This window comes from Cydia pomonella, chromosome 18 (genome assembly GCF_033807575.1).
Source record: "Cydia pomonella isolate Wapato2018A chromosome 18, ilCydPomo1, whole genome shotgun sequence".
In the NCBI taxonomy this organism is placed as follows: Eukaryota; Metazoa; Arthropoda; class Insecta; order Lepidoptera; family Tortricidae; genus Cydia; species Cydia pomonella.
The window spans coordinates 4,942,340-4,965,180 of record NC_084720.1 but is presented as its reverse complement, the minus strand read 5'-3'; the positions used below and the strand labels follow the sequence as shown (position 1 = coordinate 4,965,180).

The following is a 22,841-nucleotide window of genomic DNA, read 5'->3' as shown; positions in this document are numbered from 1 at the left end:
CTGTTGCCTTGGAGTATGGATCGGCTGCTTGTCTGGGATGCTACCTGCCTATATACCCTGGCGTCGTCCCATATTCCAAACACCAAAGTTGGCGCTGGTGGGGCCGCAACCTCGATCGAGAGCCTCAAACGTCGCATCACAAGTATGTCACACGTAGGTAGTAGCTACATATTTGCGGCGTTTCGGCACGTCGGGGCCTAGCGTGCGCCGCCTCTATGAGGAACTGTCAAAAGCGTTATAGAGGCTTCTAGTGACCAGAGGGCAGGCCAATATTTTGCTCAGTGGATCAGCATTACTATCCAGCGGGGAACGCGGCCAGCCTTCTGGGCGGTACCCAAACCGAGCGACTACGACTTATTAGTGCTATTTTTTATTTATAAGTTTTTAATTTATGTGTTATTATTAAAGATAGCAGTTCAATAATAATTTTAATGTGGCAACATATGGCATTACCCCTATGAATACAGGGGTAGTTGGGTAAATAACATTATACTACTGGCAACACGGTAGGTAGTGGGGACACAGATGAAGTTGGACAGGCTCGTTCACTTGTGTCGAGGCAGTCAAAGAGAAAACTTATCGTGAAGGATCGGTCAGATCAGGGTTCCTGCAAGGACCTCCATTGTTGTATTAGTAATAGAGTAACCATACGACAATAATCTCTACACGTGGGACATGATTCAAAATATTAAATTATCAACAGTAATAAATAATAACATAGATGACGCATACAATTTAGACTCTAAATATGTAGATGTAATGCTCTTGCCCACGAAGATACGGTACATGAAGAATTCGTTAAACTAAACTGACACCCTCTCGCCTCCCTCGTACTGCCATACTAACTTAAATCCCCTATATGCCCGATTAAGATTGATCAATTGAAATGACCTAATAGGTACAATCAATAGTAGGGAATAAAATAACGCCCAATTAAATTTAAATACAGTGTGTAAATTTAATACGGGCGAATAATAATAAATCAAACGGTAGTCAGCAATTAAAACAAAAAATATTGCTTTGCTAATCCGCGAAAAGACAACGTGCAGTGCGAACCCGTTATACTTACTTGCGTATTTTTACATGCAATTAATGTTCTCACTCTCTCACCGCAAAAATAAATACGCAAATAAATATAACAATCCACCAGCGAACGTACAGACTCGAAACGTGTTTCGCTTCTCTACGAGGCATCCTCAGGAGATGACTCGTAAAGCTTAACCCAGATGGCGCCTTTGCGATGTTCCATTAATAAATGAGATGACAGAAGCCACGGGGCTCTATGGTAAGAAAAATGAATGCGCATATTTCCGCCTGTTGGCGCTTTTAAGTGCCCTTTTTTTATAATGATGTATGGTTGAAAACATCCACTGCATGTAAATAAGGAATGATTTTAACAGTGGCAACTCAGTTGGTAAAATATGCCAGACTTGAGAGGTTAAGTCTCGCCTGAAGCTGTGGTTTATGGAGGTAAGTAGGACAATCTATGGGTATGAAAAGTGTCCATCAAAAACCTTAAATAGGTGGCGCCACAATACATGGCGAACAATTTTTTGACTTTAATAAAAAAATCAAATCACTGACAACGCACTTCACTCCGTCAATAAAACGTCTAAGTTCTTGTCATGTCCTTGTCCTTGTGCTTGTGCTACCATAGCGCCACCGGAGAGATTTCGAACTATTATTTACAGCTGCCAGCTGGACTATGGAAGGTAGAGGTACCCCTACCTTCCATAAACTGGACACTTTACCAACAGTTAGAGAGACAGAGACTACCTTCCATACTGTGGATTTTACAATTATCTACCTATTCCTTTATTTCTAGCACTGTAGTTTTCATTAGCTGGCGTTTATACTTTATTAAAAATATTTTATGTAGGTAGTTAAATTTTCTTTCACTGCAATACATTTATTTAAATAACAAAACAATTTCTCGATTAAAATCTCTGTTTGCGAAATATTAAGCTTCAGTACAATTTTTTACCTTACGTAATTTAAAGGGTGTTACGTAACTCAAGGGAACAAACAACCTCAACGACCAACAAATTGAACAAATACATGTTAATATCAAAACAATAAATTACCTCCGAAATCAGCAAACACCTGACAAAGGTAAACAACACCACAACAACACAAAACAACGCCCGAATATTTTAATCAACTTGTGGCCAGTACTTGCCTGCTTTACGAAAACGTGGACTAATCGCAAAATGTATTTTCCAACTCGTCGACTGTAATGGTTGAATTAAGATTTCGTATACCAAACTGTAAATGAGTACGTTTCATGTATGGGCACCAAACTCAACTATAATATTCATTTCGAAATGGTTTAGTCAACTATAATAAATTTGACCAATCACATGCCGCCGCCAAAAAACTGTCCAAAAATTCAATTTAACAAGGAGTTTCACCCTTGTTTGGTCTTAACAAGGGTAAAGGAGATAGTATTATGATCTCAGTTGCCAGTTAGTTTTGCGGCAAGTACCAACAGGGTGGGCAAATAAGAGTGATACACTTTGTTTTTCAATTTTAATTATATTAAGTGCAAAATGTATTCAATATTTTTTCATAAATATATTATTCAGGCTGCCAAATATCTACCTATAGCAGCAAGCAATTTTTTCTTAATTTTTTTTTGTTGTTGGAAATACGTTGTTTGCTCGATTAAGTTCGAGAAAAAGAGACAGTGATTGGCACGCCAATTCCCCAAATTTTGCGGCTCCTGAAGCTTCTGGCTTATTTCTGTGGGGCAGCCACAGAGCTGATGAAATTTAAACAGTTAAAACCGACTATCCAACACAAATTTACTAAGATAACGCCGAAAATGTGCGAAAATTGCGATGATAATGCGTTACATTTGCCTGCTGTAAGAGGTGGACATATGTCAGACATTATGTTCCGCGTGTATTTGCCAACCCTTAAGAATATATTTTTAAAATAATATTTAGTAATCTTTGAAGGTAATATAGTTAAAATTTAAAAACAAAATGTTTACTTCTTAATTGTCCACCCTGTATATGTATGAAGAAAAAGTGACCAAGTGGACTGCCGTCTTCAGCTTACGCGGCTTACATCCTGACCACTAGACCGTCCGGCCATAGAAATCAAAAAATATTACATTTAATTTCTTCCCTATTCGAAAAATATCTTCTTCAAAAACTTACTTCTCTTAAAAGGAAAGAATAGCTTTTTGAATCGATAAATAACAGTAATTTTACTATGAAACGGTTTCCACTAACTAAATCTTACTAAATTACTTTGATTTTTATGTCGATCGCAATTTTGCTAAAATTATGGAGAATGGAAAATGTTTAGAAGTTCAAAAACGTTTTCTCCTTTCGTATGGACGATCTAGTGGTATAGTTCACATAAAATAAAATAAAGAGTGCCCATATGATATAACACTAAAATTAAAATTGCTTGAAATTATATTGAAAACTATCAAGATTATTCTAGTCTGCATTGAAACGCGCGTCGCGTTGCCGGCGCTCGCGTACCGAGCGCCAACGCCATCTATAGAGCGTTATTTCGTAAAATCGGAGAACGCTCCAAGGAATAAGGGCTCTTAAGAGGTTAATATGGTGTTGCAAGTTTTTAATAACCTTTACCCGCGTAGAAGTCTAGGACACTGACAGTATGAGTATATAAACTTATTTATTATCCTTCTGCCATTACAAAACACGTGATAAAAATGTAATGCCGCTTCTAGCGCAGATTATGAGCACTTAAATGAAAACATAAAAACAGATATCTAAACTACTGTATCGCCCTTCGCCTATGACTCGCGGACTAGTATCTGAAATCGTGACGATCGCTTGCCGACTACAATTGTGTTCAAACTCCGATAAATCAATTCGACCCTCTTATGAAATATCTACCCTATTACCTTTTCTTAATACCAAAATCGCATAATCTGGACACAATAGTACCCATAGTGTAAAATTATTCGATAGCGAGACGTGACGTATGCATTTGCGTTAAGTCTCATTTTGTATGGTATTTAGAAACAGCGCGTCAAGCGAAACGTTTCGGAAACTCAAAATCCCATACAAAATGAGACTTAACGCAAACGAGGAATCGGGGATCTGACAGACCTCACCAGAGATGGCGGGATGAACTGGACTCCTTGAAGGAGTGGCCAGACACAGCACTGGACAGAGATCAGTCGAGAGATTGGGGAGGCCTATGCCCTGCAGTGGGACACGCACGACAGGCTCCAAATTATAATAATATCAATATTATCGCGAGGTCAACAGCTCACAGAGCCACTAGTTTTAATATGTACAAGTAGGGGGAAACAGCAGGAGGTCACCTTATGCTGGTTGGTTTGTGACAACACTCGCGCTCCAACGAGAACATCTGCTACTGTATGGCGCCGATCAAATGATTACACACGTAAAAAGGTTCCATAAAGTGGTATCGAGGTCGTTACAGATACTGCCCCACAATGTTATGCTTATTTTTTTATTACGTCAATCCTACGTCAGTACGAACGGTATCAGTTTTCAGGTGACTGATGCTTTCAGGCGAGTCTGTCGTTATTCATAAATGCGTAAATGGCCTGAATTCCACGTCCACAAGAGAGGTATAGGCATGGTGAATGTCATCTCGCTCTGTGTGGTAGGGCACAGCACAGCGGATGCCATTCCAGATCTAGAGCAGAGCCCAACTGGGGAAGTACCCCCACCTTATAGAAAATCGCAGCCAAATAACACTAGACCCTCTCATAGTGTTGTGTTCCTGCCGGTGAGTAAGGTTGCCAGAGCTCAACGAGGGTGGGAGGGGGTTAGGGTCGGCAACGCGCATGTAACTCCTCTGGAGTTGCAGGCGTACATAGGCTACGGATACTGCTTACCATCAGGCGGGCCGTATGCTTGTTTGCCACCATGAAAAACTTAAATTCGCTGTATTTTTTAACTATGATATCTGAAGCTATATAAACCAATTACAGGACTAGGCATACCTTATCCTATTGTAAGAACAACGTTTCAGAGCATTCTAGCTAGTCGTTTTGAAATGAACCGAGCTTGCTGGGGACTAAAAGTATCCATATCGATATCTTAAACTTTTGTAAAGTCCACAGAAAAGATGTCGAAGGTTGGGTTATGAGAAAATTCTCATAGCCCAACTCACTTATACAACCTTGTAAAAATAAAAACACGTCTTAATAAAATTAGTGACACATTAGTCACGCCAGATACATAAGGACACGGTAGCGGAAAATTTCGACGATCGATATAACTGCATTTGGACCCGGGTATGTCCTTAAACTACGTCCACAAGAGAGGTATGGGCATTGTGAATGTCATCTCGCTCTGTGTGGTAGGGCACAGCACAGCGGATGTCATTCCAGATCTAGAGCAGAGCCCAACTGGGGAAGTACCTCCACCTTACAGAAAATCGCAGCCAAATAACACTAGACCCTACTCATAGTGTTGTGTTCCTGCCGGTGAGTAAGGTTGCCAGAGCTCAACGAGGGTGGGAGGGGGTTAGGGTCGGCAACGCGCATGTAACTCCTCTGGAGTTGCAGGCGTACATAGGCTACGGAGACTGCTTACCATCAGGCAGGCCGTATGCTTGTTTGCCACCGACGTAGTATTAAAAAAAAAAACTGCAATCGTAAAATCGCAGTAAAGAATCGGTTTAAAACTCCTGCTCAAGGGTGAATGGAACTGAATCACGTACCATCGCCCACAGTAGTGTTGATAGGAAAACAAGTCTTATCAGTCAGAATTTGAAGAACTAGACTCGTTTTAACGAGACTGCGTTAAAAAGTCTTCCGTGTATTTTAAGTCCTAGCCCACTCCTTTATTGAGTATTTTTTAAGCGCAACTCAAACGGACCCGAGCCTCCGAATAAAGATTCCGTCTTCTTCTTCCTCGCGTTGTCCCGGCATATTGCCACGGCTCATGGGAGCCTGGGGTCCGCTTGATAACTAATCCCAAGATTTGGCGTAGGCACTAGTTTTTACGAAAGCGACTGCCATCCATAGAAATAGGATAGTATAAAACGACTGTCAAACTTCGAAAGTGTGACCAAAAATGAAATGCAAGTGTGTGCGTAAATTGTCTTTGTGCGAACAAAAATAGTGATGTCATGTTACAAAATATTAATAATCTATCGATGTTTAACTGCTTTATCGACAACTTTTTCAAATGTGTTTGAAAAAGCTGAAAATGAGAAAGTTGAAGTTGTTTGAAAATGTGTTCGCAAAGAGTTGACTTACCAAAGAAAATTTGAATTTCGCGCCTTTTCCTGCTGACAAGTTGGGTTGGGTGTGTATACGCTGTGTACAAGTATACGCTGTCTTGTGTTTTCTTGTGTTGGCGACAAAGCCGTGGAAAAGTGGTTAAAATGTAAGTACTGTGTTGGAAAGTGAAGTTTAAATTTATCGCTAAGCATGTGCACCTTTTAAAATGGTATTATAACAATCGTTATTATTTTAAGTCGGTTATAAAGGTAATATCTTAATGATATCTTGTGAACAACTAATTCCATACCTACTAATATACCGACAAGTTATCGATACAGTCATATGAACATTTTGTCAAGCCCTAACGTAAAGTAACAGTTTAGGTTTTTACACAAAATATTCTAAATTATTGACTAATATGATAAAATATTAACACACAATTGAAGAAAAACTTATAATGAACTGTATAAATTGGTTTTGTACACTATTTATGCTGTTCATTTGATAAAATATCGTTACGAAAATTTCGCTACGAATATCATAATTACGTGTGAAATGAGTATTATCCTGGGTTTTTTGGCCCTGAAACACTACAACCCGGCACACAACATGACACCATCGTCACTAAATTACTTAATATATATTTTTCTTTTTGATTCTCTTATATTTTTCACGTTAAAAAATACGGCAATATGATCTTGGCCGCCTCGGCCGCCTTCGAACTCAAAATTGGTTACGTTTTCTCATATGTAGTCTGCCTCTTTCGCACTTATGGCTTGTTCATATACGTCATAGCTTCCCTTTCGCACACTTCATCTGTCTGTCAAGCGAAGCGACTGACATGTCTCTGCTGCCATCGGACCTTCCAACCCAGAGGGTAAACTAGGCCTTTGTCGACCTCGACTTTACTTTACTGGCCTAGGTCTGTAAGTAGCATGTAATATTTCATTTATTGTTAAATAAATGACGATAAAATTAATATGGAATTTCTCACATATTTTTGATAAATAGTTTAATTGGAATAAACTTCCATATAATTACGCTGAACAGGAAAAACACATATTTCTGTCCTTATAAATATAGAAAGGAAAATACGTGTAGCTTTATCTTATTGTTTTAGTAAGCCAAATGTAGACCGAGAGACGATAGACTGACATTGACAGACAAAGGATCTTGAAGATCCAGCCTTAGGCTAAAATATTCAGTACCCTTCTTGCCTAATTTATACACAGTTGCTGGGTTAACCCGACAGCGACACATGTTACTATGAATCCATAATTCCTACTATTATTATCAATGCGAAAATAAATCTATCCTGTCTTCGATTAAAACACTGAACGAATTCAGATGAAAGGACCATGGGCCACTTTATATGGAGCCTGGTCCAAAATCCAACAGAAATGAGAGTAGGGTCATTCGATAGGTATTTTTATGTACTTCATTTTGTTCTATGTACACCAAGCGGAATTCCATTGCAGAACTGAGGTATTATTATTTTAGTCAAAATGTCAATACCCTTATATTACCTAGGCAATAGAGTCCAAGTAAGTAAATTATTTTCTGCAGGGTAGGTGTTAAGCGTACCGCTGCGAGTGCGGCAAGCCATTCGCCGCGTAATAATTAAGGTACTCTATTGCCTAAGTAGAGCGGAGAGGTAGAGTATGGAGCTATTTTCATACCAAAGGACTATGAGGTCCGAGGAAGAATCTAGGGTATAGTTTTTAACAATCATTATCATCATTCGACGCGGACGCAATCGCGGACACAAGCTAGAAGTATTATAAATGCGAAAGCAACTTTGTCTGTCTATCTACCTGTCGGTTACCTCTTCACTGTCAACCATTTACCGCATATGAAGACATTTTTAATATGTTCATTTAATATATTTTTAAAAAATAAATACCGATTAACTCATACATGATAATATTATTCGTAACAGGCTTTAAAATGGCAGTTAATATTTTTTTATTTCATGTTCTCATTTTCGTGGATCTAAAGAGCTCGTCTGACTAAATTCTAGAAATAACCTTAGACCAAATTAAATTAATAAATATTATAGGACATTCTTACACAGATTGACTAAGTTCCACAGTAAGCTCAAGAAGGCTTGTGTTGTGGATACTCAGACAACGATATATATAATATACAGATACATAAATATATAGAAAACACCCAAGACTCAGGAACAAATATCTATGCTCGTCACATAAATAAATGCCCTTACCAGGATTCAAACCCAGGACCATCGGCTTCATAGGCAGGGCATTACCCACTAGGCCAGAACGCTCGTCAAAAAAATAGACAATTTTAAATAAAATGGCCCCTTAATGCCTTCTGAGGAACTATTTAAAAACATAGTATCTACATTACCGGTTTAGGAGGTTTAAAATCCTTTTCCTTATACGCCGAGTATGATGTGTACCATATCGTATGTACGGGCGCCTCTGTAGGTATCCCCAGAGACGTCATCTTGGCCGCATCTCAGATTTTATCACCGCACTCTTCAATATCTTTGGCACTTTGATAATTATCAAAATTTTATTGTCATTTAGAAGGCGACACAACATAGACTTTCATACACTGTAAATATGTCACTATCACAAGACACTGTCTAGTCTAGTTTATTAATTATAGTGTAAAATATTACCACTACTAGAACTTCGTTAGAAAGTTATCTACAAGATACTACACTTTCACACAGATGTCACGAGACACTGCTACTGATATCTAGGATTAAAGTATTTTATATGGTATTAATTATTTCATTACATTATAAACACAAAAATATAACACCTTTACAGTTAGCAAATATACGTAATATCACTATAATACTAGCAAACTAATTGCAGGAGGAATTGAAATTTGGACGCCAAATCAAAGATACTGCGTTCTAAAATTTCAAAATTGGAACACTTGAAACTGAACGCGTAGATGTCACACTTTACACTGACTACCGTTAACAAAACAGATGTAACCAGTAGCACGATGATATAACTTTGTAATGTGGTTTAAATACTACGATAACGATTCAATTACACTTCGAATTTTTGTATCGACAATATGTCTTCTTCTTTCTCCGGCCTTATCCCATGTTCAGTTGGGGTCGGCTCTCCTAATCGCTTTTCGCCAGCTTGTTCTATTCTGGGTCGTCATTGGATCTAATTCTAGAGCTTCGAGGTCACTATTTACTACCGATAGCCATGTGAGACGGGGCCTTCCGGAACCTCTTGGACCGGTGTCGATAGCTAGCACTTTACGGGCCATATGGTCTTCGGGCCTTCTCATAACGTGTCCGTACCAGCGTAGTCTCGTTTCGGCTAGCTTATCAGATATCGGTGTTACTTTCAGGCTTCCACGTATATACTTATTTGCCACTTTATCCATGAGGGTTACACCTGCTGACCAGCGTAGCATCCTCATTTCGGCTACATGTAGTTGTTGCGCCTGGTCTTTTCTGAGTGGCCAGCATTCGGCACCATAAATCATTGCTGGTCGTACAGCGGTCTTATAAACTTTACCCTTGACGCGGACGGGCATTTTGTTGTCGCATAGCACACCGGTTAGACTTCTCCACGTTTGCCACCCCGCATTAATACGGTGCGTGATGTCTGTGTCGATATTGCCGTTAGTAGAGAGTACACTGCCTAGGTATTTAAAACTGCTAACACGTTGGAGCTCCACATCTTGGAGGTATATTTTGTGTTGGGTGTTACTGCCGGAGAAATTACAATGCATGTGCTCTGTTTTTTGTTTACTTATACGTAGGCCAGCGTTTTCCAGTGCAAGTCTCCACATCTCTAAATTATGTTGTAGGGCACTTGGGTCTTCGTTTATAAGAACGACGTCATCGGCGTATAGGATGTTCGCTGGTGCGGGTTGTTGCAGCTGTTCAGTTAGGCAGTTCAATACTATATTGAATAGCAGCGGACTGAGGGCAGAGCCCTGGTGGACCCCAACCCTGACCTCAAATTCTTCACTAGTTCCCGCGGGGCAGCGGACTTTTGTTGTTACATTTTCGTACATATCTGCTATCTTGCTAATATATATATATCGACTATATATGTATCGACAATATGTGATGATTTAAAAAGTTAATCCATTCGAAATCTATACCTCTATAATGTTGTAACGATATCTAATAAGACAAATATTTTATAGACTTTAAGGTATATAAGTATACCCCATGTCATTTACAATGGTTGGATTCCACTTGAGACGGTCATTAGGCGTAAACAATAAGGGTAGTGACAACAAAAGTTACCCGGCAAACTTTTATTGCCGTGTCTTACAATGTAACTTTCCAGTCTTGATCCTTTCGTGTTATTATTTGATGGTCATGCCAGTCTGATAAAAATATTTTAAAACTAGTTGTTGGACTTGTAGGGACTGCATCTGCATATTGGATGAAGGCTACATTTTATTAAATAAATAGCTAACTTTTACCGTTTATTTCATTGTCTCTAACTACATTCACCGGTTCTGAGCAACATGAATGTTATCTGCCAAAGCAACCACGACCCAGGTTTCATAATCGGGGATCGTTCTTACCTATTAAGGGGCCAGTTATAGACAAACCTTCAACTTTTACACTATGATGTGAGTCTGGCAGTCATGGGCTCTTGGGCTATTATGTGTCTGGGGTTAGCTACTTATTTTCAATCTCGCTATCATGTACAAAGCTTAGTTAAACTACCATTCCTATTTAGCTCTCTCAGTTGCTCAAAGGTTAGCTGGAAGATATCCCTTCAATAAGGAAGATACACACATACACATTTATTGTATTCTTTCTTTGTAATGTACTTCTTTTGTGCTATAATGTTGGAGCCGTGCACGCACACGTCACGCAAGCGGTGTGCCGTCTCTCCTAAGGATATTTATATTACAACGCGCACGTGCAAGTCTAAGCACACGCATCCGGTGTGCACAGGCCTAAATTACCTTCTTAAATGTTAAATACAGAAGCTAAGCTAAACCGTATACTATACAAAACTATCAAAATCCATTAACTGATCTTAATTACGATAAACGTTACAACAACTGGCCCTGGGTTACCTCGTCAGGTAAAATCAACTAAGGGTCCGAATAGCCACACAAGTTGGGGTAACAGTTTAATGTACTTCGTTAGTTAGTTGGCTAGCTTGACCACTTTACGGGTAAATAAACTCGAGTGAGCCAGTATGAGCCTGGCATAATTTACTGGGCAAAGTGTACGCATAAACTATAGCTCGACTTATAGTTAACAGGCTTACTTTCATGCGCTTTATAAATAAATATAATATGACTTATGATCTAACTAAACATATATTATGGACTTCATTTCCTTCCTCGCGTTATCCCGCTTCAACTAGCGAGAGTTAGATAGATAAGAATTAGCGTAGGAACAAGTTTTTACGAAAGCAACTAAGATCTGACCTTCCAACCCTAAGGGAAAACTAGGTCGTATTGGGGTTTGTCCGGTTTCCTCGCGATGTTTTCCTTCACCGAAAAGCGACTAGTAAATATTAAATCATATATCGTATATAAGATCCGAAAAACTCATTGGTACGAGACCGTTCTGGTTTGAACATACAACCTCCTGATTGAAAGTCGCAACCTCTTACTTCTAGGCAGGAGGACAGCCAGACATACGATAGCATTTTTGCCCCAGCTGACACAGAGATCTTCGCTCTAGCAAGCCTAGTGTCATTTACGTGACTTTCGGGAGTTTAATAGTAAGACGGTTGCAGTTTCCCTAGATGTTTCTCACAGACAGATGAAGTTTAATTTTGTCTTACCGCACTCTCTGATAAAACTCCAAGTTATCTGGAGCATTTTTAACCGTCGACAGAAAGAGAAGGGTGTTTTATATAAGTGTATGGTTTATCAGTTAATGTGGATGTATAAGTTTACGTGTCTGGCTGTGGCATTGTAGCTCCAAAATAGATGAACCTTTTTATGTTGTGGGAATCGAAATGTTTGTCTGCGATATGCCTACATAGGTCGGAGTACAACATCAAAGGTCTGATAGGATTCCTTGAGGAGTTGGGTGGGCTGGGCTAGCCTAACAGTACCACCCACGTCACGCAAAATAGGCGCCCGTCGTCGAGTTGTGGAAACCTGCCCGTGCTACAATACAAAACAATACAATTGGTACAATAATAAGCAAAGCAAAAACAATACAATAGGTAGGTCGAAGTATTTTTAATTTGAGAAAACACACACACAAACACACTTTTTACACAAGTTTTGTGTTCAGTGTAAAAAATCCTATTCAAGTGAGAACCAACTGGAACGGCAAAGCTGTTAATGAATGTAAAACCTTAAAGATTTGGAAATAATTAATTACCTAAAATCGCTCCTAAAGGTCAGACCCCGCCTAGCAATACACAAACCATTTTATTCATCTGCGGGCAAACTCCAGTATATTTTGAGCCTTAGATACGTAACAAAACTGTGAAATAAGAGGTCAGAGAACACTGGGCTGTCCGTAGTGAGAAGTTTAAAGGTTTTGCGAATTTGTAAGGATCAGGGTTTGGTAAAGGGCAAAGGCCACAGGTCGTATAAATAAAGATTTGAATGAAAAACGCTTTTAAAAGGCTTGCAAGAGTAATGTGCTTTTTACTGTGGCTTAGAACTTAAGAAGTATAAGAGGTGGTTGGTGTTTTAGAACTGTATAAGTTTGTCTAAACTGCTTTCATCTTTATCTTATTCTTTTTGCTTTTACTTTATCTTGCGTTAAGTCTATAACATATTGATTCAAGCAAACTCAAAAAAAAGTTAATGCAGGTAATTTAGTTCTACCAAACCACAATATGGTTTCTTGCCAGACAAGACGTTTAGAAAGATGAAAATTAAACATAATGGAATCAGTTATCTGGTCACTATTGACAAGTTTAATTAATAATGAAAAATTGAGCCCACTAAATCCCAAATTGTTGCCATGCCATGATAAATGCCAATTAAATATGTACTTACTTTCGACAACTGGCTAGGTACCTCTCCCTATCTAGTAGCCATAAATTTCTACCAGAATACCATTTAATAATTTTAATTAACTATCTTGGAAAGGAAAAGAGTATAAAAAGTTGACTCTGCCTCAGGTATACTACGTTTTTTTTTTTGCATTAGGAAAAAGGTAAACAATCTTGACGTGTCTTTTTATTAAAAAATTATTAAAAAACGTTTTTTTTTAAATTAGTTTATATTACTTATGAAAGCAAAAGAATATTAATAATCGTATCTGTTTTATAATTATTACATATTTGCTGTGACTAATTTTTCAAAAAGTTTCTTAATAAAAAGACACGTTATGATCGATTACCTTCTCTAACACTATAAGAATTTACTATAGGATTTTATAAATTACCTTTATTTCTATAATAGTGGTTTCATTAGGAACATCTCTGCTTACTACATTATAAATTAGTAAGTACCTACGCCAATTCTCGTCAAGCAAACTAGACTCCTTTAAGATACACTGGGAAAGCGCTAAAATTAGGAGAAATTATTAACCCCATGACAAAGTTAGATCGCCGCGCGTTATCAGGGAGCAAGTAAATAAGGGGAGTAATCTTACGTGTAATCAAACAGACAAATAATCTGACGAAGAGTGTGGACGCATGTTTGTGCACGGCTTATGCGTCGAGGTAGACGGGTGAGTGAAAAATATTTTAATTTATAACTTTTTCTCAAACTTGCAATGAAATGTTGTCATGACTTACTTCAAATTAGGCCTGGAAATACTACGTATCCGGTGCGATGAGTGAAGATGACATGTAAAGAAATTCCATACAACCTTACACACCTATGCCTGTAAAGCAACCTCCTTTTGTGTTTAAACGTCAAATTGTGACAAAGCATCTTGGCATTCAACCATCAAATAGTAATACATTTGTAATTTGTTTTTAGCTGTGTAAAGCTACGAATAATTACGAATGTTGACTACATTTTTTTTTTCATTGCAAGTTTGAGAAAAGCACTATACAAATCTCGGCGAGAAACGGGGTTGCCGGCCGCGTATCCCTATCCAACCTCGCCATGCTCGGCCGTTTATATCTACTTGGCCTACAACCCTTCGCTTCCCGGCCTGTATAGTAATGTAGGTACTATTAATTAATTCACCATAGGGACTGTGTGCGTTTAAGGGTCTGCCATCTTGTGGGCTGAATCGGAAACATAAACATGTACATTGACACTTCACGTCAAAGCAAGTGCTGCCATCTACCGTTCTCGTACGTTTTCTTGTGCATAGTTGATTCTGCCATCTTGTGGGCTACATTAGAAGCATAAACTTCACATTTACGCCTGGCGCCAAAAATCTGACGTCTCCTGTGCTGCCCCCTACAGTATACGCACGCTCCCTATACATTTTTAAATGGGTCGCTGCTACTGCAAACAATCATTTATTTGCCAATTTTTTTATTTGACCTAATATTTTTTCAAATATTTTCGGAAGAGTCTCAAAACAAGTCTATGATAACCTTATGGCTTCTGGGTAGGTACTGGATGCCTTATTAAATAATTATAAAAAAATGCTGTTTGTTGTTTGCCGGACACTTTTTCAAGATTGCGATAGGATACTCAAAACATAATATAGAACAAAAACTATAAAAATATTTTCCATAATGTCAATTTAATATCCAGTGATGAAAATGGGTACTACGTATATATGGAGAAGCGGTCGTCCCCTTTCCTCTTAAGCACGTGGGGTGTCGCGTGTCGTCCGTGCGTCAATCGCAAGTCGCAACCCGACGCTGTTGCTAACGGCGCTCGCACCGCGGGCCATGAAATATGCGGACAGTGACGTATCTTTTTGGAGTAGTAACTTTACCACGATTGCCTTAGCGGTGTCAAACTGAAATATTCGCTAACGTATGCGCAACTTACTTTCTATACATCTCGATCTCTCTAATATAATATGTTACTAACGTAGCCATGAGCCATACTAACAATGAAAGAATTAATAATAATATGCGAGTACGAGCGAGATGCAGTTACGCAAGCTAGCGAATATGTCAGTGTCATACTGGTGGTAGCCGACGTAGCCGTACAGTAACGCACTAGCACAGGTTTCGGCATAAAAAATTAAGTTTTTGCCTATAATATCTGTTTTAGCAAAAAAAAAAACTGCGAAAACTGTCAGTCGCGCCGAAACTGACAGGTATATTCCGTCAGATCGAAGTTTCGATTTTGATTTCAGCAGATATCGGCATAAAAATCATGTTTCAGCAGAAGGATCGGTTTCATAAACATTATTTCCTGTTCAGCACAGCCCTCAAAAGCCAAGTCAAATGTCAATACTACAGGGCGGTTGACAACAAAATAAACGTTTTCTAAAAGTCGCTGTTTCAGTGGCCACAACGCGTTAAAGTTATATTTAATACCGTACAGAGACAGCACATTATCTGATATTTCATCTTTTCTCATGATTAGAAACCTTATCAGATGCTAAGTAATGTTAGGTCAGGTTACAAACTAGATCTGCTTGGCAACCATTTCTATTTCTTCTGTTATCTGCAATTATAACGATGTTAACTATCTCATAATAGCAAAAATACATTGACTGACTAAGATGTGTCAAATCTAAAACAATTTCGTGCTAGGATTTGACAAGTAAACGAGATGGCGCTGTACAGCTACCATATATTTTGCGGTAACTCTGACTGTCAAAAGTTGACGTTTGACAATTCAGTGACCGCAAAACATATGGCGCAGTACAGCGCCATCTGTTTCGGATGTCAAACTAAGCACGTTTTTTTCTTAGACTTTACTCTCTATTACAATCAACTCTCTGTGATAATAATTATATCCAGCGGCAGATTTCCGATTTAAAAATTTGATAAAAAAAACTAAAAACAAGATAATTACGGATATATTATAAAAAGAAAATAATTACGGATTCGGTTTTTGATAATCACATTATCTGAATGCCAACCTTCGCTGTGTAGGAACGCAGCAAGAGTTAAGCATATTAACCGGCTTTTTCGCTTTCGCTTCAAAATATCGATGATATTGTAAATGTAACCCAACGAAACGCGTATATTTTCCCCGACTACACACTTTACAATCATTTCAGAGCGTATTGCCGTTACAGTAATAAAAAACCTTTCAGTTTACAGAAACCAATTTTTATAGGTACCGATAAAAATGGCGGGCACTATCAGTGAATGGCCAGGGCTGCTGCATACAATTTTGTTGTGAATCTACTTACATAAAATCAAGTAACATGTAGGTACAATAACATAAAAAATACAATATAAATGTACCTACAATGAAACCTAAAATTAAAGCAACACACGGATGTACTTTGACGTCTAGCAAGGATATGTGAGTGTGACAGTCCACATCAAAAGTGACCTTCCTTCTGGCGGTCGACGCTTACCTACGCCATTATTAGGGGCGCGCCAATACTAATGCGACACTACGCAACCTAAGGGGGCGTCCATTAATCGCGTCATATTGTATAGGGGGGGGAGGGGGTCAGCAAAAAATCACCAATGATCACCACAGGGGACGGGGGGGTATGGACACGTATCACGTGTATTTTTTTTTTCATCTGTGCTATACTGTATTATAGACAATAATAATCCTTCACGTGTACTTAGGTTCATTTGTTAGAAAACTGTTCTTTAGTTATCGAAAAAAATACACGTCATATTGGATGGGGGGGGGGGGTCCTGAAAATATCACCAAAGATCACCATGGGGGAGGGGGGGGGGTCTAAAACAAGCCAAAAACGTATGACGCGATTAATGGACGCCCCCTAAGCGGCAACCGCCATAAGGTGCCTTTTGATATGGATTGTCACACATTTTGCTGAATTTTATATTCTCGGGAGTTTAATGAACATAGCAATAACCTTTTTTGATTTTTTTTTCTAAATGTATCAAATATGTCGAGTTTACTTTTTGTTTTTCATGAGAGAAAATTGATAATTTACGTGTTCACCCTATAATTTAAGATGAATACACCAATTACTGTAGTGTGCCCAATAAATAAGCTTTTTCTTGGTTTATCATAATTTGAAATTTATTATCATCTAATTTAAATCGAAAACATATTGAATGAACAAAATTCATAAGTATTATTGACATAAATCCCTACTAATATTACAACTGCGAAAGTAATATGCATATATATTTATACATATAAGTACATTGACTAGCGCTGCACTAGTCGTTTATTAGTGTAGGTTTTAAGGTTCTAACGGAAGATCAGTGCTGTGGTCTCCGCAGCATTTATGCTGAGTCAGCGCCTGTTCTTTACCACAACACATGACCCTCTACTAATATCTCTACTAATCTAAAAATAAGACACGTAATACATTGTTATTGATATTAGTGTCAAATTGTATGTTACTTTTTCTTTGTCTCTTGTCAATTTTCTTTTTCTCTTGTTATTTGTTTGTGTCACAAAGCATGTTAAGTAGATATAAAGATTTTATCTATCTATAATTCTCTCTGTCTCTGTCTCTATGTGTGTTACTTCTTCACGCTTTAACCATTGAACCGATTTCTAGATGAAATTTGGTACTTAGTTTAGGGCCTGGGGATGGACATGAAATATAATAGGTTATAAGTATATCAATCATCATCATTTCCCGCAGACAAAGCTGCGGGGAGAAGCTAGTTTTATTAATAGTATAAAACGTATAATTTTCAGCAGCACTGTGAACCCTACACAGCACTCTGCATAATGAAACGACCTATGACTTTAAAAAAACGAACCGAATCGATGGACGATGGAACGGGAATGACAAAAGGCATTCATTGAATGGTACTCGAACTACTGTCTGTCTAGTGAACACTTGTCCTTTTTATGGCCCCTCTACACGATGGCCCAGCGCTGAACCAGCGAGATGGCCATGCGATGGTTGAGCGCACGCACTATGGAATGGGCCACGTGTAGACTATGCACCGCCCTCCTGGCCCTGGCCTATCTTTGACGTACGGACGGCAAAGCGACACCATGGCCATCCCATCGTCATCCCGCCGCACCATAAGCCATCCAACACCACTACCCTCTCTACACGCTGGCCCATCTTAGTGGGCCAGTATGATGGCCCATCCTGTAGAGGAAACATTAAATTGTCACGAAGTATTTTAGGAATGATAGAAGCTGTCGGTAGCGACTTAACAAACGTAGGCGATTTGTTAGTTATAGGTAAACAAAAATGTTTTTTGTTTTATATGTTACCTACTTTTCTAGGCTTGATTAAAGAACGTATATTTTTGTGCAGCTTTGAACTGTGAACCCTACACAGCACTCGGCATAATCAAACGAACTATGCCTTCACAAAAAGGAACCGAGTCGATGGGCGATGGAACGGGAATGACAAAAGGAACCGAGTCGATGGGCGATGGAACGGGAATGACAAAAGACACTTATTAAATGGTACTCGCACTAGTGTCTTTTATACATAGATACATAGTCACAGTCAGAACAAGCTAAGTTGGCAACGATTTTGATAGATGATGTGCAAGTGTTAAGTCAACGTCATAATTTCTTTTCTTTTTTTTTTCTTTTCTTTCTTTTTTTTTTAGAAGAAGTACTTTGAATGAAAATAGTGCTTTCAGCATGCAAAAGATTTCGCACGAAGTATTTTACTAAAATTAATTTGTTGGTAGCAAGTTAACTTAAAATACGAACAAGATGTTCGGAGAAGCGATTTCTAAACTTTTCGTAAGAAAGGAATACGTTTTGTTAAAATGTTACGTTTTAAGAGTTTAACTGTTATTCGTTAGTATTTTAGATCCAGACCAAAGGTAAATTTTATTTTGAATATTCTATTGAAAATGGGAAATTATATTTTCATTAAAAATAAGTTACATTTTGAGTTTAGATTAATAGAGATAACAATTTTCATTTAAAAATGAATAGAAAGACAATGAAAGTTAGACAAAAAAAGATTTGGAAATTGCTCATTATATTTCCAAAACCTATCTAACTGATCTATAGGTATTTACTCTCTCTAGTATATTTACCTCCTATACCTACTGTTAAAACAGTTAACAGTGAGAGTTATAATTTATTTATATTATGTATCCGTATGTATTCTTGTTTGGTATTTTTATGGTTTTCCTGTGTGATTATTGTACATTCGTAATATATATACGCGTGTAACTGAGTAAATATTTTTATTAATATGAAATTTCTATGAAAGTATAACGTTCCAAATTGAATAGAATAGAATTATTTGTTATTCGTAAACATAAACAAGACAAATTACAAAATATAACAAAAACAGAAAGTATAAAGTACCACGAAATGGCCTCATCTTAGCATGTTCCAGCGCTGATCTTCCGATGAGACCAAGCTTAAAAACCGGTTCTTAAAATAAACCGGTATTTTGGTTTTTCTCCAAACTTTTATAAGAACGCGAACGTTTTAAGAACTTTATTGTAACCTAAAAAAAACCGGTTTATTTGACGAGTGACTCAACGGCCGGTCGGCTTGGTGGTGTACCAACTATAAACACCGACATAGGAAAACACCGGTTTTTATTGTTCTAAACCGGTTAGTTTGACAAGAACTGTTCTCATAGAAACGGATTTAAAAATAACGGTTTTTCGAGTGAAACCGAAATAAAAAGATTTGAGCCAAGTACATGATAACGGTTTGGAAAAACCGGTTTCCGAGCCTTGGATGAGACACATTAACATTATTCCCAAATTCTCATTGGGAATTACATTAATTTCATTTCATTTATGTAATCATGTTCATCTGTACATTTGGTCAAGAAGGTACAACCTCCCGCGGACGCTCCTGCTGTGGAATGAGCTCCCGAGATTTTCTCGAGGGCCTACAGTATGGAGTTTTTCAAAAAAAGAGTTTACAGGTTTTTAAACCAGTCAACAACGAGCATGTAACACCTCTGGAGTTGCAGGCGTCCATAGGCTACGGTGAATGCCTACCATCAGGCGGACCGTATGCTTGTTTGCCACCGATGTGGTATTTAGAGATTTCACCTGTCAATCTCACAGAAAGTGTCATATTCTATTTTTATCCCCCTTAAGTCATAGAACAAAACTATAAAAAAAACAGCGTCATGTTATTCTCAGGACGGACGACTACTGCGCCCCCATGTGTAGTAAACTGCCCTATGCCAATGTGCAGTGAAACGAAGTTCCTTGGCTTTATGTTGGATTCGAATCTGAACTGGAAGTGCCATGTTGACCAGCTATGCAATAGATTGAGTAGTGCAGTCTTTGCGTTACGGAAGTTGAAACCCCTTGTTTCGTATGTTACATTAAAATCGATTTACTACGCTCACTTCCACTCACTAATGACGTATGGTGTACTCATTTGGGGAAACTCTACGCATGCCAACCGAGTGTTTATCATGCAAAAACAGGCAATAAGAACGCTAGCAGGTGCGAAGCCTAGACATTCATGCAGGGGCCTTTTTGTAACGCACAAAATAATGACGCACTACTCGTTATATTTGTTCGAAATCCTTATGTATGTTAGAAATAACCTATCTTTGTTTAAACGCGTTGAGCTCGCTGGTATAAACATTAGAACTACAGGTCGATTGCGAACAGTTCCACGTCGCATGGCACTTGCAGCAAAGAACCCGCGTGTCATCGGTCCGACTTATTATGAACGATTACCTGCAGAAATAAGGACGGAAACATCCGATACAACATTCAAGCGTCTATTGAGAAACTTTTTACTGGACAACCCATTATATTAAATAAGTGAATTTTTTGACATAACTGTATAATTTATAATTGCATAATGATTTGACATTGTCTTTGCTTATTCTTGATATTATTTGACGATCCTTGTCAGGTGAAAATTTTCATATATATATTATTATTGAAATTAATTTATTTGGATTATGTTGTTATTATTTAAGTTTATTTCTGACGATCACAATATAGATTCTTATAAATTGACATTGATGTAATTTGTACTGTAATCATATGTTGTGAAATAAGTAAATCTAAATCTAAATCTATAGAAACACGGAAAACCAAATTTGGTGCCATTTATAAAAACCTATGACAGTTCGAAAGTTTTTACATTGTCACGTTATTCAGACAACGTATGCCAGATACAACTACAAAAAAGTAAAAAAGGCCTTTTTAATTTCAGTATTTTTTTTTTTATGTAAGTATGAGTGTATATACTTTATTTTACATAGAAATAAAAGCACGAGAAATAGTCACAGAGTAAATTATATACAAGAAATACGAACAATATATGGGATTTATTGTTTTTTGTTAAAAAAAATCGTTAATGCATAAATAAAAGTACTTGATGCCATACGACATTTTTAGCAGCTGTTTTAAATGTCATCCGTCATCCGACATCGGATCGGACAGTTGGCAAAACGCTCTTACCAACCCCATTGCGGAACTCAATAGATATGTTGGAATTGAAAGCAAAGATGTGAGCATCCAGTACCGATCGAATCGGAAATGAATGAGAGACGATATTTCACACTTTACCCGCGACCATAGAGCAATAAAATAAGTTAATTTGGAGTGCCCACTTCCTACATCAGTTTCCTTATTAATAATAATAAAAAGTGTGTGATTGTCGTGGAACCAAAGAGTTTACTCTACTTTAGTATTAATAAAAAATAAAAATAAAAATCATTTATTTCGGACGACACAATCCATATTTTGTTAGTTACAAATATACTTAAATTACTATGTTAGTACCTAAACTAAGATGTTGGAAGGTCCAGTGCCTAATTAATGCACTGTCCCATCTCCCTGCCACGACGGCCAGGAGACTGGCGGCTGTCGCGCACCCTTCGGAGCGTCGCGGCGCAGCGCTTGCGCATCGTCGCGTGGAAACCGTCCACATGCGCGTCGGCGAACATGCCCGACGCACTGCAGTATCGCGGCAGCCGCAACAGTACCCTGAACGCGTCATTGTACTGTACACGCATGGCTTTCATAGAACGCTGCGTGTATCTCGTCCACAGGCTGCAGGCGTACAGCGAAGTACAATACGCTCGAAAAAGTGTTATTTTAACTTGCGCTGTACACCTGCTGAACCTACGGGCGACCATATTAGCCCTAATAGCTAATGCCCTACGCTCGCGTTCGATGTCCGCGTCGTCACGCATATCGTCGGTGACCAAGTACCCAAGATACTTAAAGGAATAAACCCTCCTCAGTTGTACGCCATTCAAGCGAATGGGTGGGACGTATGATGGGCACTTGCTCCCCGCCTTAAAAATCATGTACTCACTTTTCGCGACATTATATCGTAAGTTATGTTTTTGGGCATAAGACTCGCACTTCTCAATTAGTATTCTTATACCACCGATCGATGGGCTCAACAGTACCATGTCATCGGCATAACTTATATTATTAAAGCACACCCTATCTATATGACAACCAACATGAGTACTGCTGAGCTCACCGATCAGGGCATCCATATACAGATTGAACAGCTTGGGTGAGGTCAACCTCCCCTGCCTCACCCCGCACTCGAGTCCGTACTCGTCGGACATCACGTATTAAGAGGCTGTCAACACCCAATGACCTTGAAATTGATGTTACTTAAACAGTTTTTTAAGAAAGACTATTTGTTTTAGTCAAGTAAGAAAAATATATGTTCATATTAATTATATTTCAAAGACCGTGGTTGTACTCGATACATGATTGAACGAAATCGGCTCGATAGAAAATAATTGCAAAGATTGGTC

General features: G+C 38.3%; 2 protein-coding genes across 2 annotated transcripts in view; one reads left to right on the top strand and one right to left on the bottom strand.

The window, feature by feature from the left end:
* LOC133527836 (transient receptor potential cation channel trpm) overlaps window positions 1-22,841 on the bottom strand; it is a 399,070-nt gene that overhangs the window by 348,263 nt on the left and 27,966 nt on the right. The window lies entirely within an intron of this gene.
* LOC133527846 (5-formyltetrahydrofolate cyclo-ligase-like) overlaps window positions 13,794-22,841 on the top strand; it is a 49,180-nt gene continuing 40,132 nt past the window's right edge. The window contains exon 1 of the mRNA XM_061865038.1: window positions 13,794-13,826. Coding sequence (XP_061721022.1) covers window positions 13,809-13,826 — 18 coding nt within the window. The 5' untranslated portion in view covers window positions 13,794-13,808. The remainder of the gene's footprint in view (window positions 13,827-22,841) is intronic.